This window comes from Penicillium daleae (assembly GCF_028827525.1).
Source record: "Penicillium daleae strain IBT 16125 chromosome Unknown utg000009l_segment0_segment0, whole genome shotgun sequence".
NCBI lineage: Eukaryota > Fungi > Ascomycota > Eurotiomycetes > Eurotiales > Aspergillaceae > Penicillium > Penicillium daleae.
In genome coordinates, this window is record NW_026623157.1 from 3,440,950 (window position 1) to 3,456,539 (window position 15,590).

Sequence of the window (15,590 nt, forward strand, 5' to 3'; positions counted from 1 at the left end):
ATCCCCGGTATTTTGCAACCGACTCGGATGTGGCAGGTTCCAAAATCCCTTGAACTAGTTCACGAGGTCGAATATCGTGCATTAGAATTCTTCCAACTTCATACCAAAAACTGCTTTGGTGCCCAAATTGGCGCTTTCTTGCTCCAAGCAACTTATAATGAGCCCATCATTCAGACCGTTGCCATCGCCATTGGCTCTCTTCATCGTACCTTTGTCTTCAATCATCAGGGGTTGTCGGCTCCTCGTGAGGCGATCCAATTCACATTGCTGCATTACAATAAAGCAATCCGCCAGCTCGTCGCCGTCAATCCCCAACATTCTCCTCAAACAAACGATACCTTCCTCATTGCTTGCATACTATTTTTCTGCTTTGAGTGTCTCCAGGGTAACTTCAAGTCTGCGTTTCGGCATGCAACCTCTGGTCTAAAGATTATCAAACAACAACTTCTATGGTCAAGTGGATCCTCCATGTCCAGATATATACCACCAGAGACCATCACTCTGCTTTTTGGTATTTTAGAGAATCAAATATTGGAGATACATGGTGATGAAATACTTGCGACTGAGCTGCGTCCAGCCATTCTATCTTCATTTCAACATTATGCCATTGAGCCATCACGACCACCTTCAAGTGTTGAGGAGATTCTTGCTTCATTTCAAGTTCTCTACAATCGATTCACTCGCTTTGAAGCTGTTTATGAGATGCTTGAAGACCCTACCAGAGACAAAGCATTCGAATTTGTCACCCAGATTCAATATATTCAAACTGAATTTTTCCAAATTCTATCAGATTTGAAAGTCTGGATCTCTATGTTTGACAGTTGGGTCGATCAGGCCAAATCGTACAATGCCGACGATAGCTTAATCGTATCAATACTGAAAGTCTGGAGAGCAACGATTGGCATTTTTATACGTCTAGATTGGCCCCCTTCGGAGCTCAGCTGGGACAGATTTACCGTCGACTTTGCCTCAATTACATCTCTTGTTGCCGAAATGTTTGGAGTCTCGGCAACTACTCTTTTCATTCGCTCATCTCCGCCGCGTACACCATCTCAGGATGAGCCTCCACCCTTGCCAACCAGTAGGCCAACATCTCTTCCGCCTCTCTATCCAAAACTTTCCAAGTCAAGATCATCAACCTTTTCTTTATCGCTTGGTATCGTGACGCCCCTTTATGTATGTGCCACACGCTGTCGCGAATCTTCCACGCGCCGCCAGGCCATCTTTCTTCTTTCATACTGTCAAAGGCGCGAGGGACTTTGGGATTCCGAATTAGCAGGACGCATCGCCAATCGCATTGTAAGGATTGAAGAGACTGCAGCGAATATTTCACCGGGCGCAGATTATCATCCCACTGATATTGCCTTGTCCGCTCGTGTCAGATCTTTGTCGCCTCGATTTGATGAGCAAAAGCGGATCAGAGTACGATACAACAGGGAGGGTGTGGAGACGGGGCTGACGGAGGAGGTATTCACTTGGTGAAATAATTCTCCGCATGGGGAAATGGAACAGTGATTTTTTGATAACTCATTGTATAGCCAGCTACTTTCGGTAATTATCATACATTTTAGACCTTTGCTATAGAGCTACCTCATCTAGTCTCGCATCATTCCAAGGCAGATCATCATTGAAACCTTCGAGTTCTGCTCTGCCTTCGGGTAGTCAGCGGACGAGCAGTCTTCTCTCGACATTTAGTACTGCATCCTCCCGTTTATATTGGTAGCTTGAATTTTGCAGGGGAACATAAGGAAGAACAACCTTCGAAAAGGAGTATGGAATTGCAGCTCCTAGGGTCAGACGTTCAAATGGGTCGTGGGTGCTTATTATGAAATATGCGCTACCTATATCCGTCAGAGTCATGTCATAACATAGCGTTTCAGAATATTTGGCTTCTTAGCTTGTTTGGTTAGCGGGTCCGGGTGCATGGCGTAGCAGGAAGCCCTCCGAATCCTAGTCTTGAAGCTCCAACCCCTTTCGTGCGGCTCAGCAGGATTGTATACCATTACAAGCAGGCTATATTGTAAGATCTATGGAAGAAGCAATCATTTGCATGATATCTGGAACTAAATAGAGTAAACTCATGCAAAAATGCATATCCGCATGGAGGGAAGTTGAGGGCCTAGCTCTTGGCTTTTGCTTTCTTTTATTTCTTTCTCACATCAGGAAGATGGCATGCAAGTCATCGTACAGGATCACGTGGTGGTTCAGTTACTACAGTAGATGTGAAATGGGGCTAAACCCTACCCGAAAAGCGAACTCGTAGCGGCACGAACTCCACCGAACTGCAACGGCTTCTATTAGACCTAACAGTGTAATACACGCATGTATTGAGATTATATCGTATATAATATAAATAAAACGAATGCTAGTTCTTTATATGAGACCTTCTTCCGCAAAAATAGGCAAAAAAGCACTTGATACATGGCAATAACGCACAAAAATGCTACATAATTCAAACAAAATTAATGCAAAATTAATGCAAAATTAATGCAAAAGTTATAAGCACCGAGAGCGATTTGAACGCCCGACCCTGGGAGCTGCAATCCCATGCTCTACCGCTGAGCTATCGATGCTCCATGATTGTGGCGAACCAATAGAGAAATATAGTATCAACTGAAAATGGAAGCATTTGATATCAGATAGATCTACATCAAACATAGGCAATCAGCATTTTCGTAAAGATACACGGTAACGGGCTTGGAACCCTATGGCTCAATCGCTTCCTGACTTGAGTGTTATTATAAAATGGTTTACAAGAGAGTGAAAAACCCCTGTCCATGCTCTCGGTATAGGAGATCTCCATGTTTCTCGGAAACCCTCATTATACGGGTTCCCCCTTAAGCCTGTTCGTAACATTAGGCTTAGAAAGTGTTTCCGAACTTAATATGACTTTAATCTACACCTTAAACTCTAAAAGTCAACACCTACTCTTGCGAAGTTCATTCAAGATGTGGATATAAAATTACCCAAACCCCGCATGAGTAGGAATTCAACTCGCAGTTGGCTATCGTGACAAGTGTAACAAGTCCAATATCCTAGGGGCAGAAATTGGCGACGAGCCATCGAGAGGACAGACGTGAGTGTCCCTATTTCTCTTTTCTGTTTTCTAATGTCTGCATTCAGCATTCTTCTCATACTCTATAGTAATTTCAGCAGTCCAAAACAGTGGACCGGGAACATGGGAGAGGTACTTCGACCGTTGAACACGTCGGTTGATTCAAGCCAGAGTAGATCAAAACTGGAAGAGATCTTCGAGGGACGGCGGGCCTATCCCGTCTCTGACCCGGTAACTTCTCACCTCACCATGTGTTCTCCGACCCTATTTGGGATCAATTCACGCGACATCTACACGACTCGGTATAAGATCATGACAGCCAGTGGACTAATGAGGCCTGTTAGTCCAGGTAGGAATAGCGCCTTGTACAGAGATTGTATGATATTTTGGACTATTCCCTATCCTGGGACTTCCCAGACCTTTAAAAGCGGGGACTTGGAGACCCTAGGCGGATTGAAGTAAAATTGATCGGGCTTAAGGATTAAAAAGAAACCTTAAATTTCTAAAAATAGCACCGGTAGCTCAGTTGGTTTAGAGTATGGGATTGCAGATCCTAGGGTCGGGCGTTCGAATCGCCCTCGGTGCTCCATTTCTTTTTCTTTCTTTGAGATCTTGTCTTAGGCACGTTCAACTTGAAGCTGCTTCGACTTTTTGACATAAATTGACTAACATTAAGATTTTATAGCATAACGGGAGTGTATATGTTACCGTAAGTCTAGGGGAGATCGCATAATCTGACCATTACACACATGTTCACGATTTTCCAGGATTTCGGACAGAGTACACCAACCTTGGAAATGACACAAGGTAAACAATGCCATATACAAGCCAAGGAACTGCTTAAGCTAAACTCCACGACAAGTCTCACAATCTAGTGAAGATGACCCTCACATACATACACCCCTTAATACTCAAACGCCGTCCCGAGTCCTTCGCCGACAGCTTCCTCAACAGTGGATCGGCCCAATCCAGACCCACATCCCGAAGCCGACACTCTCTCTAACGGGCCGGAAGAAATTTTAGCACCAGGAGGCGATACCCACCAAAGGATATTGTTCCTATCGGTGCCACTTTTTTTCTTGTGCTCGGCACCTGGTTCTGATGACGTGCCGGTTGTCAGACAGTAGGGTCCACGATGTCGAGTTTTAGTTTCTGCAGTGAAATTTCATCAAGCTCTGCCACAGAGCCTCCTAATCAAATCCATTCTTCCAGTAGAGCTGACGATATCTGTACAAGTCGTTCTGTACGCTCCTCGTCATGGAGGAGGGTAAATCCACCCTCAAGCGGACATCATCAGCGCCATCCATCGCGCAGACATTCTCACCATGCCGCGAAGCCCTCTTCATCACAATAGTCTGCATGGCGCAGTTCATGACACAAACAAACGTCGGCGTTTGTCTATCAAATCTCGACATCCTCGGCGCTAGCTTCGGGGTCACCGACTCTGGCATCCTGAGCTGGTTCCTGGCCGGCTACTCGCTGACTGTCGGCACATTCATCCTGATATTCGGGCGATGCGGCGATCTCTTCGGTTACCGACGCATGTTCCTATCGGGCTTCATTTGGCTCGCGATCTGGTCGCTAGTCGCTGGTTTCAGCGTATATTCGAATCATATCTTGTTCATCCTTGCGCGGGTCCTGCAGGGTATTGGGGCTGCGATGTTGTTACCGAATGGACTGGCCATTCTGGGTGCGACATACCCGCCTGGCAAAAAGAAGGCCATGATTTTCGCACTGTTTGGTGCTGTGGCACCGAATAGTGCGGTATTGGGCGCAGTCTTCAGTGCCATCTTCTCACAATTAGCGTGGTGGCCATGGACGTTTTGGATGCAGGCTATTGTTGCGGTCGTCTGTGCTGGACTGGGTTTGTTGGTTGTTCCCTCCATCCACCATGATACCTCACCCGATACAAGTACGTGGGTGAACCTGTTCAAAGCGCTCGATGCACCTGGCGCGTTCTGCGGTATCGGCGGGCTGGTCCTTGTCAATATCGCGTGGAACCAGGCCCCGGTTGCGGGCTGGAGTACTCCATACGTCTATGTATTGCTGATAATCGGCTTACTGCTGATCGTCGGGTTTTTCGTGGTAGAGTTCCGCTTCGCCGAACACCCTCTGATTCCTTTCCACGCTTTCGGCCGGGATGTCTCGTTTGTATTGGGCTGTGTAGCGTGTGGATGGGGCGCATTTGGCACGTGGATCTGGTACTTCTGGAGGTTCCAGATGGAGTATCGATATACCAGCCCTTTGTTGGCAGCGGCGGAGTTTGTGCCCGCAGCGCCAATTGGTATACTTGCCTGTTTTGTCACCGGCTTGCTTATTGCAAGACTCCGGCCAGGGTGGATCATGATAATGTCCATGACGGCATTTACGTTGGGTAACATCTTCACGGCAATCGCGCCCGTGCATCAGACCTACTGGGCTTTGACCTTTGTGTGTCTGCTAGTGATCCCGTGGGGGATGGACATGTCGTTTCCGGCGGCGACGTTGATGTTGTCGAACTCGGTGGAGCGGAAGCATCAGGGCATTGCAGCGTCACTAGTGACCACTGTTGTTAATTATAGTATTTCGCTCAGTTTGGGCTTTGCAGGGACGGTGGAGGTGCATGTTAACAATGGGGGAAGGACACCCGAGGACGTGCTGAAGGGTTACCGGGGTGCATTGTACTTTGCCACGGGACTTGGTGGGTTGGGCATTCTTCTTAGTGTGGTATTTACGATGAAGTGCTATTGGGAAGAGCATCGATCCCACGCTGTTGATGATGCAGCAGCTGAGCAGCGATCTATGAGTACATTGGCTGAAGGTCAGTGACATACATAGGTCCAACACATTAGACTATAGACACCGCATGATATATATTCACATTCTGCTTTCCCATGGTTGTCAACTCACAGATAACACTACAGTAGTGGTTTTTTTTTCCCAGAGTAAGTCGAAAATAGGTCGAAAATAGGTCGGATCTAGTTTCGTGTTCGTATACTAAATATCTAAAATGTCATCGACAACATACTCGCATAAAGCTCCTTCCTCAAATGCCCAATATCCCGTGTGAGGGAAAATAGAGTTTGCTAGCGAGACCGTGGATCTTAACCATCGAATAAACCTCGGGTCAGCGCATTATCGATCATATCAATCATATCAATCAGATAATCTGACATCTCCTAGTTGAAACTAGTGAGTAGTTCCGTCGTGGATAATCATAAAAGCTAATAACACACCACGAGCCAAGTCAGACTAAGCTCTAATGTTCAAACTGCCCCGCACATGCGTCCTGTAGGAGAGTGATTTGGGGTGGTTCCACTCCGGAAGATGACAGTTTCTGTGCATGACGACGGGTGAAAGGTGGCACCATCTATCGAGAATTCAATCGATTGTCCGAAGTCATTCGTGCAAATGTGCATCTGGACAGACTCGAACGGCCAAAGTCATAGATCATTCTTTCTGCCGTCCTTGCCGGTATGAATGGTCTTGGCCATTTTGCTCCTCTTTTTTGCCTTTTGCCAGTCTCTGGTTCGCATACCGTTATTCTCCGGAATTCTCCGTAAGACCCCCGACGGGTAGACCGTCAAATGTTGCTGCTGCTAGTCTTCTACGCATTACCCCCTTTGGCGACTTTGATCTCACGCGGGTTAAGCACCGAATTATTGCTTATTCCTAGCCCCTCCTCCCTCCACTTTCCAGTCCACACTGCACCAACACAGTCTGCAGACACGAGCGTGTGCACACCGTCAGTGGACGATTGAGTTTGCAGGAGTGGAGATGCTGCCCACGAGACCGAGTAATGAAACATAGGGATCCTCGGACTTTGATCAGATACCGGACGGGGGCGGGGCATGGTCCTTAGCATATCGCGCTAGTAATTTTCACTTTGCCAGGTCCGATGGGGACTAACAAACTCACACGGGCCCTTATCAATCAGTTGCGCCCCTTCTTTCAGTTGATCTTCTTTTTCCTTTAGCGGTCTTGAACCTGGACTTTCTCCCGCGTGCACTTTGAATTGACCACCCCGACACGACACTGTCAGTTTCAAGATGGGTAATAATCCCGTGTTTGCCGTCACAGGTAGGAAGTCCGCAATGTTGAAGACAAAAGATGGAGAGGAGGTTGACTAACCCCAATTGCGACCGTGCAGTCTTTTTCATTCTCTTCCGAGAATGTATCGAGACAACAGTGGTTATCTCGGTCCTATTGGCCTTCTTGAAGCAGACCCTGGGAGGCGAGGAGGACAAGAAGACGTATAAAAAGCTAGTGAAACAGGTAAGTCATTTCTGCTACATTACTCCAGTATATGTAAATCCCGAAGAATGCACCTGCTAACCCCACAACTAGGTCTGGCTTGGATGTGGATTAGGCGCGGGGATTTGTCTAGCCGTTGGTGCCGGCATGATCGGTGCCTTTTATGGTCTTGGAACAGATACCTTCTCCGCCACGGAGGATATCTGGGAAGGCGTTCTGGGAATCCTCGCCTCGCTGATTATTACTATCATGGGTGCCGCGTTGTTGCGGGTTTCTAAACTTCAGGAAAAGTGGCGGGTTAAGCTTGCAAAGGCTCTGGAGCACGAGCACACCCCGAATGAGTCGCGAAAGAGTCGATTTAAGCGCTGGACGGAGAAGTATGCGATGTTCATACTGCCCTTCATCACGGTGCTCCGTGAGGGTCTCGAGGCAGTCATCTACGTTGGTGGTGTGGGCTTGGGACTGCCAGCATCATCCTTCCCTCTCGCCGTCTTCTGCGGTCTGCTCGCCGGATTTCTCGTTGGTTATGTTATCTACCGGTAAGACGATTTATTCCTTGCAATTATCATCGGTGGCGATCCTAACACATCTCTTTTCATCCAGCGGTGGACGAGAGACCTCTATGCAGATCTTCTTGATCGTCTCGACCTGCTTCCTTTACCTAGTGGCCGCCGGTCTCTTCTCTCGTGGTGTCTGGTACTTTGAAAACAACACTTGGAACCACCTGGTCGGCAGCGACACCTCAGAGGTCGGCTCCGGCCCGGGATCGTACGACATCGACAAGAGCGTGTGGCATGTCAACTGCTGCAACCCTCAGATCGGCGGCGGTGGTGGCTGGGGTATCTTCAACGCTCTGCTCGGCTGGACCAACTCGGCCACATTGGGCTCAGTCCTTGCATACAACTTCTACTGGATCTGTGTGATGGTCGGCTACGGCTTGATGATGTGGCGGGAGCGCAACGGACCCCTGCCTTACCTGGACCCGGCCGCAAAGAAGGTTGCTCAGGCCAAGGGTCGGGCAAAGGCCTTTGTGTTCCGCACCCCGTTCGATCAGCCTTATACGGATGAACCCATGACTGCTGGCCCTTCTCATGCGAGCGGTGCGAATCTCGAAGCAGGCGTGCTGCGGACGGAGAAGGGTGCGGAGTCTGCGGTTGCACGACTCCCGTCGGTCTAGGTAGTGGATGATGGCAGCCCAATTTCTTTTTTTCCAATATTTACATGCATGATGTGATAGAGAATTAGCGGTGGATATTTTCGATACCCAGAAAAGTATAGAAAGCGAATGATACGTTTACGCGATGAGGGATCCCCTTGAGCAGGGCAGAGTTTTGTCGGCCCAATTTCAATTTCCACAAAAAGAAAGGGAACTGAGATTTCTCCCGTAGTTGCAATTCTGGTATTTTGCGAAACGGATGCAATCCCACTAACCGAGCAGGTGGTATAAGCTAAACCGTTAATTTGTCCATGATTCGCGCGCTAGTAGCGCTGGGCTTAGCAAAGCTTGGTGGTGTGGTCACTCCGGCCCTCTGATTGGCAGCCCCACCAGCTTCCGCCAAGGGTTGTTTTTCCTTTTTCCTTTCTTTTTTTCGGTCTACACTTTCTTCGCCCGCCAATCGACTCCCCAAAGGGCATCAGATTACCGTCTGGAATGCAAGCCACCGCATTTGTCTCGGCCGCCTCGGCTAATCAATCAAATCAATCAGATACGCACACACGAAGACACCCGGACCCGAACAATGTGCTTTTTTGCCCAAAACTGAACTCCCGAGCAGGTCCTTCTGCAGTCTGAGCAGTGAGCACTAAGCTCTCTCGCCAAGGCCTCAGGGTCTTCTCGGGTCTTCTCGGCATTTCCCCGCGGGTTCTGCAGTGCTTGGCTAGCAAAAGAAAGAGAAAGAGAACGAGAAAAAAAAAAAAAAAAAAAAAAAAAAGGGAGCGTGAGATGGACCCGCCTCGTCAGCTTTCTTTGGCTCACCTTGCAAGCCATCCAAGGGGCCCGAGCGGAATCGCTTTGGAATTTGCAATTCCTGGCGCTGTTTTTTTGGAGTATCGAGGGATTTTGCTGTGACGCCCCACACCCAAACTCTGCGTCTGTCACGGCAAGATCGATAATCTTATCATGGCCACGTCTTTCCGGTTGTGCGAAAACCTAGCGGGTTTGGCGTTAGTCACGGAACCGGCGTGGGAAAGGTGGTTTGAGCTCCGGCTTCATGGTGCTCTTCTAGTCCCTTCTTTCCTCCTTTCCAGTCCTCTCACTCGATCTACTCCTGTCTCTCCCCCGTTGCCACGAACACTGGTTCTGAATTCTCCACCGCCATGGTGACTTCAGTTGGTGGCCTGCTGGTGCGCCTCGTGGCGGCACTGTGTCTTTTCCAGTACGTCCAGGCTAAGACCGTTACCTATGATTTCAATGTTACTTGGGTCACGGCCAACCCGGATGGTCTCCTTGATCGAAAGGTCGTCGGTATCAATGGCCAATGGCCCCTGCCAGTGATTGAAGTGGACAAGGGTGACCAGCTCGTTGTAAATATGTACAATGGCCTCGGGACTCACAGCACGTCCATTCATTTCCATGGCATGTTTCAGAATGGCACCAACGATATGGACGGCCCGTCCATGGTGACCCAGTGCCCTGTCGTGCCAGGCGCCTCAATTACCTATAATTTCACGGTCAATCAGAATGGAACCTATTGGTATCATTGTCACACCGATTTCTGTTACCCGGATGGCTATCGCCAGGCATTGATCGTGCACGACAATAGCTCTTACTTCAATGATATGTATGATGAGGAGTATACTATCACCATGAGTGATTGGTACCACGAAATGGTGGAGGATATCAAATTTATCGACAAAACCAACCCGACCGGTGCTGAGCCTGTCCCTAATGCCTTCCTGTTCAACGATACCCAGGACACTAGGCTCTCGGTGGAACCAGGCAAGACGTACCTGCTGCGACTAGCCAACGTTGGTGCATTCGTTGCGCAGTATTTCTATATTGAAGATCACACGTTCAAGATCGTCGAGATTGACGGTGTATACACTGATCCCACCGAAGCGAGCATCCTCTATATTGCAGTTGCACAGCGATATGCGATTCTTGTAACGGCCAAGAATTCGACGGACAAGAATTACCCCATCGTGACTGTGGCAGACTCCGTGTTGCTAGACAAAATTCCCTCGGATCTGCAACTCAACCACACGAATTGGCTCGAATATAACAAGAATGCCGATTACCCACAGGCCACCATTACAGTGGAGACTGCGTCTGATCTCGATCCATTCGATGATATGAGTCTCGTCCCATACGATCGTATGGAATTACTTCCCGAGCCCGACCTGGTCATCGATCTGACCGTCCTCATGGAGAACCTCGACAACGGCGCTGACTATGCTCTGCTGAACAACATTTCCTACACCAAACCCAAAGTGCCTACCCTCTACACAGTCTTGTCAGCCGGCAATCTCGCCACTAACGCCGAAGTCTATGGCGACTTCACCCACTCGGTGGTCCTAGAGCACAACCAAGTTGTTGAAATCGTCCTCAACAACGGCGATGGAGGCTCGCACCCATTCCACATCCACGGGCACAACTTCCAGTTGCTCGAGCGCGTCCCTTCCTACGGTAGTCACTTCTACGACTACGCTGATGGCGACCCACTCACCTACGACCCGAACAACCACACCGCATTCCCCAAATTCCCAGCTCGCCGCGACACCCTGGTACTCCCGCCACAAGGCTACTTCGTCGTGCGCTTTGTCGCTGATAACCCGGGAGTCTGGCTGTTCCACTGCCACATTGACTGGCATCTGCAGCAAGGACTGGCAATGACCTTCGTCGAGGCACCTATGCAATTGCAGGAGAGTTTGACCATCCCACAGAACCACTACGACGCCTGTAATGCAGCGGGCGTCAAGTTCGAGGGTAACGCCGCAGGTAACACGGAGAACTATCTTGACCTGTCGGGCCAGAACAAACAGGTTGGCTGGCTACCCGCTGGGTTTACAACAAAGGGTATTGTCGCACTCGTGTTTTCGTGCGTGTCCGCATTCCTGGGTATGGCGTTTATCTCATTTTATGGTGCGTCTGGCATGCAGAATGCGAATAAGAAGCAGGAGGCCGAGCAGACGGAAAGAGACGGCACTACGTCGACGGATAGTTGAGCTTGAGAATTTTCTGTTTAGATTGTTCCTTTTTATGTGAATATACCTTGGCAATGTTAAAATTTCTTCTGCCCACAATGGATGTTCTCATTTGTAGCGCGGTGTCCATTGGCTCCAGTGTTCGATCCCGTTCATCAAGTACTCCAGACTTTTGATGTAACTGGCCATATCGGGGCTCAACGTGCCCCCATTTCTTTGCTTGATATCTTCGCCAGATTGCTTGAGAACGAGCTCTAATTCCCGACAATAGGAGTAAAGCAATCTCTTACAAGCCGTGAATGACAACCCGGTCTCTTGGGCTAGAATGTAAACGGCCGAGAAAGGTCTAGCTCCATCCGAGGAATCCTCCTGGTAGACTTTCCATTCACGATCCCAGCTGTAAATATCATTCAACACACCCATGAATCGGAACGCGCAGCTTTCCAACGCAGCCGTCTGCGCGAGTTCAGATGAACTGAGATGAAGTTTCGCGCCGTATCGGATGAGAGCGGCGTAGAATCTAATATCTGGGTTTAAGACTCTAGGCTCAATTTAGCAACATTTGGATTGAGAGACTCACGTTCTTCCAACGTCTACCTCGCGAGCTGTGAGATAAGGCCCCAAATGTGCTACAGATAGCCGTTCCTGCGCCGTCTGTGCCCGCAGCAACGTGCAGAATCCTTCGATGAGATCCTTAGCGAGGACTTCATCAAGATCTCGCATGAGTTGGAGCGTATCTGATAGCATCCACTCAATACATATGTCCCGGTTTGGTGATTCTTCACCGTGCGCAATGCGTATGATTCGCTCACGGTACGACAACATATCCGACAAACTCATCTTCTCCAATTGATCTAAACTTCGTCAGAATAGCCCTCGTAATCTTAACTTCACTCTAGGAAAGCCTACCATCAATCAACAAAGCCAAATAATGCATTTTACACGTCCCTTCCACTCGATCGTTCAGCGTGAGTGGAAAGAACCGACTAAATGCCTGCGAGAATCCCACCGCGAGGAACCCCTGTTTCGCCTTTTCGCTGGAGAACTTCCAGTTCTGTGTAAAATAGGGCTCGACTTGGGCTTGGATGGTTTGCCATCCGAGCGGGTGCGCTTTGGAGTCTAGGCGACTCGGCGTGATTTCGTGGTGTTGGAGGGAGGAGTCGAATGCTATCGAGTAGTGGCGAGTTTTAGTCAAGTGGGCGAAAGCTTGCTGCAGTTGATTGGTACTATCAGGTCTGTATATGCACCATCTCTGGCGTGGGCCTATTCGCCTCGCGCAGCTTTGGAGAAGCCGCATGGTCAAGGACATGCGGGCATGGAAAGGGGTAGGTAGATCGGTCTTCTGTGCCTGTGCTCTGTCACACCTGTTGATTGAAATCGTGTATCAAGGATGACTTGTGTTCAGATTCTACACACTCCACAATGTACCAGGATGTAACCATGTATTTCATCAATTGCGCCTTGAATGTTCCAAATTTTGTTGTGTCCTCCATCATAGGTAGACAGCCGATAAGTTAGATAAGATTGGTGCACGGGCCATCTCGCCGGCTGATGTCACCGACAGTCACGATCACTGGTCACGGAACCCGCTTAACTCAACGACAACCGACAAATTTCTGGGTAAGTGACACAATTGAAGCCTAATCCTGCTGTTGATGAGCAATTAACACTCCTTCATCTCTACCAGCCGTCTTTTATCCTCTAAGCCATCTCAAATTGACCAGGACGCCGAATGCGCGGGCCACTTCGTTGAAATCGATTGCAACGTCCACAGCTCAAACCTGGAAGCTATGCCCTCGTCATTGCTTGCTTATGCCATCATCAGTACTTCCTAGAAGATTAAGTAATCGCTTGATTCACTCTCTTCACCTCCGCATACCCAAGACCTGCTACCAACAACGTTCCCAAACCACGAATAATCAACCCGCCCAAGATCTGGCACCCCCCACAATGAGCCTTTCCATAAGCAAGACCCGTGCCCCCTGGCGCAACCTTATCAACTCTCATCTCAATAAAACAGAGGGATACGAGTTCACCATCGCAACTGTCGGCTATGATTCTCATGGCAACCCGGTCCCTCGCGTACGGACATGCGGCTTCCGTGGCTTCTTCCCAGAGCTGGAGCTCCATTCGAGCGGGCAGAAGGATATGGATCAGCAGGTAGAGGATGGTGGGAATCCGCATCTCTTCGAAAGTGACATGTTGGCATTCACCACTGATGTGCGGATGGAGAAGCTGGAGCAGCTGGAATCGACGGGCAATGTGATCGAGGCTATGTTCTGGTTGAAAGAGGTGATGGTGCAGTGGAGGATCAAGGGCAAAGCATATTCCATCGGTAATCCAAATCCAGAATCAGAAAGGGAGTACGGCCTTCGACCAGAATTGTTCGAGGCTCTCCGGGTCCAAGATGATTACCGCGGTGATCTTAGTGGTGACGCTGATAAGTGGACGTGGGAGAAGGCTGTGACAAAGTATTTTGCCAATCACTCGCCCGTCATGCGTGGTAAGTTGTGTGTGTCTTTTTGGCTGGCTTTTTGTTCTGTTTGACGCTCGATGTCTCATCGCTGCCTCCTTTTTGGTGACGGGTGTTGACCAAGGCAATCTGAACAAGTTGCGGTCTTGCCTTGAACATCCTTGTTCCTTTGTTGTCGTAGCCTGCTAGTTTGATATCAGGCTCTTTTCAGCCTGCCTTGCCCCAGCCTGCCTTTATTTCCATTGTCCTTTTCCCCAAGCTAACCACATTTCCAGGCTCCTTCCGGAATCCACCTCCTGGCCAGCCTAGGTCCGAACTGCCTAGTAATCCAGACTTAAGGCTGGGCCAGAAGGTTATCAACCTTCAAGACTCTGTTGCTCGTGAGAATTTCAGGGTTGTGCTTATTCTGCCTGAGGAAGTCGAGCAACTAGATCTCTCAGACTTAGATGATGTTCGCAGGCAGAAATGGACACTACTCATGGACGAGGAAGACGAGGATGGGCCTGATGGAAAATGGGTAGAGACTGAGATTTGGCCATGATTGTCAATATCGCTGCCAGCTGAAACAATGTTATTCATCCCCATTTTCAATAAAGCAGGCTTGCTGCCTTCCATGTTTGCTCTTCCTGTCGCTGCCTTCAAACCTGGGAACCTGGATATGATTATTGACTTCCGTTTTGGGAACAGGCACCGCTGGTTCCCATTGTTCTGCCTGTCCACCACCGGCCATGAAGCTATTCACAACCAGGCAACGAGTCTCCCTATCGTGGACTCGTCTGCCTTCACCCCCTGCGGGAAGGACTTAAATACATCCTCCCCAACCCCCGTTTGCCACTTTCTTCCTCGTGGAAACACCCCCATCCGAACGAGACCCCAAACACTCGTTTGCTCAGAATGGCCCCTAAGAAGGGAGTTACCAGTAAGTACTCACCTCTCCCATCTTCCATCTCCCTTCCTTCCTTCATCCACATACTGATATCAATCTTCTTCAAAGCCTCGCTGGCCGAGGTGAAGAACAAGAAGCCGGCGTGCGCGGAGTGCCGGAGAAGGAAGAAGCGGTGCGGGCACCGCGTCGACCCTTCGGCCTCCGAGGCCATGAATTCCCCCGCCGTCGCCGCCGAAGCCGCCGACGTTCCTGCCGCCAACGTCGATCCCCCGATCGACGTCAACACCGCGGCCGAGATCCTCATGTCAATGAGGTATGGATCCTCGGTGGAGGAGCCGGTCCTGGAGGGTGACCAGGTTAGTATACCCTTCCATCCTCCCAAGTCTCGAGTCAATACTAACATCGACACAAAGGACTGTACCACCACGGCCTCCGGCGCCGAATCCTCGGCCGTGGCCCTTCGGGACGCCGCTGATCACCCCAGCGAGCGCCCCCTGAAGCGGCTGAGGATCTCGGGGCCGCGCCGCCCGTCGCCTCCTGTCCCTGCTGCTGACAGCGCAGAGGGAGCCGCCACCATGGCGGTCAACACCGTCTTTGCCCGGGACCTGGCAAAGAAGTTGGAGGAGTTCGAGGCCAAGTACCAGGCCTCTATGGCTGCTCACAAGGCGGTCATGGAGGCTGGGAAGGCCGTCAAGGACCTGGTGGAGTCGTGGGTGGGGAGCTGGGCTGCTGGGCAGTGACCAGGGGGGGGGGTTCGGAGGAGAGGGGGCGCGGAGGGGGAAGGGAGTACTGGGCTGGTC

General features: G+C 49.9%; 7 protein-coding genes across 7 annotated transcripts; 6 read left to right on the forward strand and 1 right to left on the reverse strand.

Annotated features, from left to right (window-relative positions):
- Window positions 1-27: 27 nt before the first annotated feature.
- Window positions 28-1,482, forward strand: N7458_012398 (uncharacterized protein; the record flags this gene model as incomplete). The annotated part of the gene is made up of 1 exon (XM_056915780.1): window positions 28-1,482. The coding sequence occupies one exon, from the start codon at window positions 28-30 to the stop codon at window positions 1,480-1,482; it is 1,455 nt and encodes a 484-aa protein (XP_056760534.1).
- A 2,830-nt stretch (window positions 1,483-4,312) lies between these two features.
- Window positions 4,313-5,863, forward strand: N7458_012399 (MFS transporter; the record flags this gene model as incomplete). The annotated part of the gene is made up of 1 exon (XM_056915781.1): window positions 4,313-5,863. One exon carries the CDS (start codon window positions 4,313-4,315, stop codon window positions 5,861-5,863), a length of 1,551 nt encoding a protein of 516 aa, XP_056760535.1.
- Window positions 5,864-7,083: 1,220 nt separating this feature from the next.
- Window positions 7,084-8,465, forward strand: N7458_012400 (FTR1 family protein; the record flags this gene model as incomplete). Its single annotated transcript, XM_056915782.1, has 4 exons — window positions 7,084-7,114; window positions 7,185-7,309; window positions 7,382-7,827; window positions 7,892-8,465. The coding sequence occupies 4 exons, from the start codon at window positions 7,084-7,086 to the stop codon at window positions 8,463-8,465; spliced, it is 1,176 nt and encodes a 391-aa protein (XP_056760536.1).
- Window positions 8,466-9,604: 1,139 nt separating this feature from the next.
- Window positions 9,605-11,452, forward strand: fetC (putative ferrooxidoreductase Fet3; the record flags this gene model as incomplete). The annotated part of the gene is made up of 1 exon (XM_056915783.1): window positions 9,605-11,452. The coding sequence occupies one exon, from the start codon at window positions 9,605-9,607 to the stop codon at window positions 11,450-11,452; it is 1,848 nt and encodes a 615-aa protein (XP_056760537.1).
- Window positions 11,453-11,539: 87 nt separating this feature from the next.
- Window positions 11,540-12,728, reverse strand: N7458_012402 (uncharacterized protein; the record flags this gene model as incomplete). Its single annotated transcript, XM_056915784.1, has 3 exons — window positions 11,540-11,951; window positions 12,012-12,285; window positions 12,341-12,728. 3 exons carry the CDS (start codon window positions 12,726-12,728, stop codon window positions 11,540-11,542), a joined length of 1,074 nt encoding a protein of 357 aa, XP_056760538.1.
- Window positions 12,729-13,381: 653 nt separating this feature from the next.
- Window positions 13,382-14,445, forward strand: N7458_012403 (uncharacterized protein; the record flags this gene model as incomplete). Its single annotated transcript, XM_056915785.1, has 2 exons — window positions 13,382-13,934; window positions 14,180-14,445. The coding sequence occupies 2 exons, from the start codon at window positions 13,382-13,384 to the stop codon at window positions 14,443-14,445; spliced, it is 819 nt and encodes a 272-aa protein (XP_056760539.1).
- A 353-nt stretch (window positions 14,446-14,798) lies between these two features.
- Window positions 14,799-15,530, forward strand: N7458_012404 (uncharacterized protein; the record flags this gene model as incomplete). The annotated part of the gene is made up of 3 exons (XM_056915786.1): window positions 14,799-14,823; window positions 14,899-15,146; window positions 15,204-15,530. 3 exons carry the CDS (start codon window positions 14,799-14,801, stop codon window positions 15,528-15,530), a joined length of 600 nt encoding a protein of 199 aa, XP_056760540.1.
- Window positions 15,531-15,590: the final 60 nt, after the last annotated feature.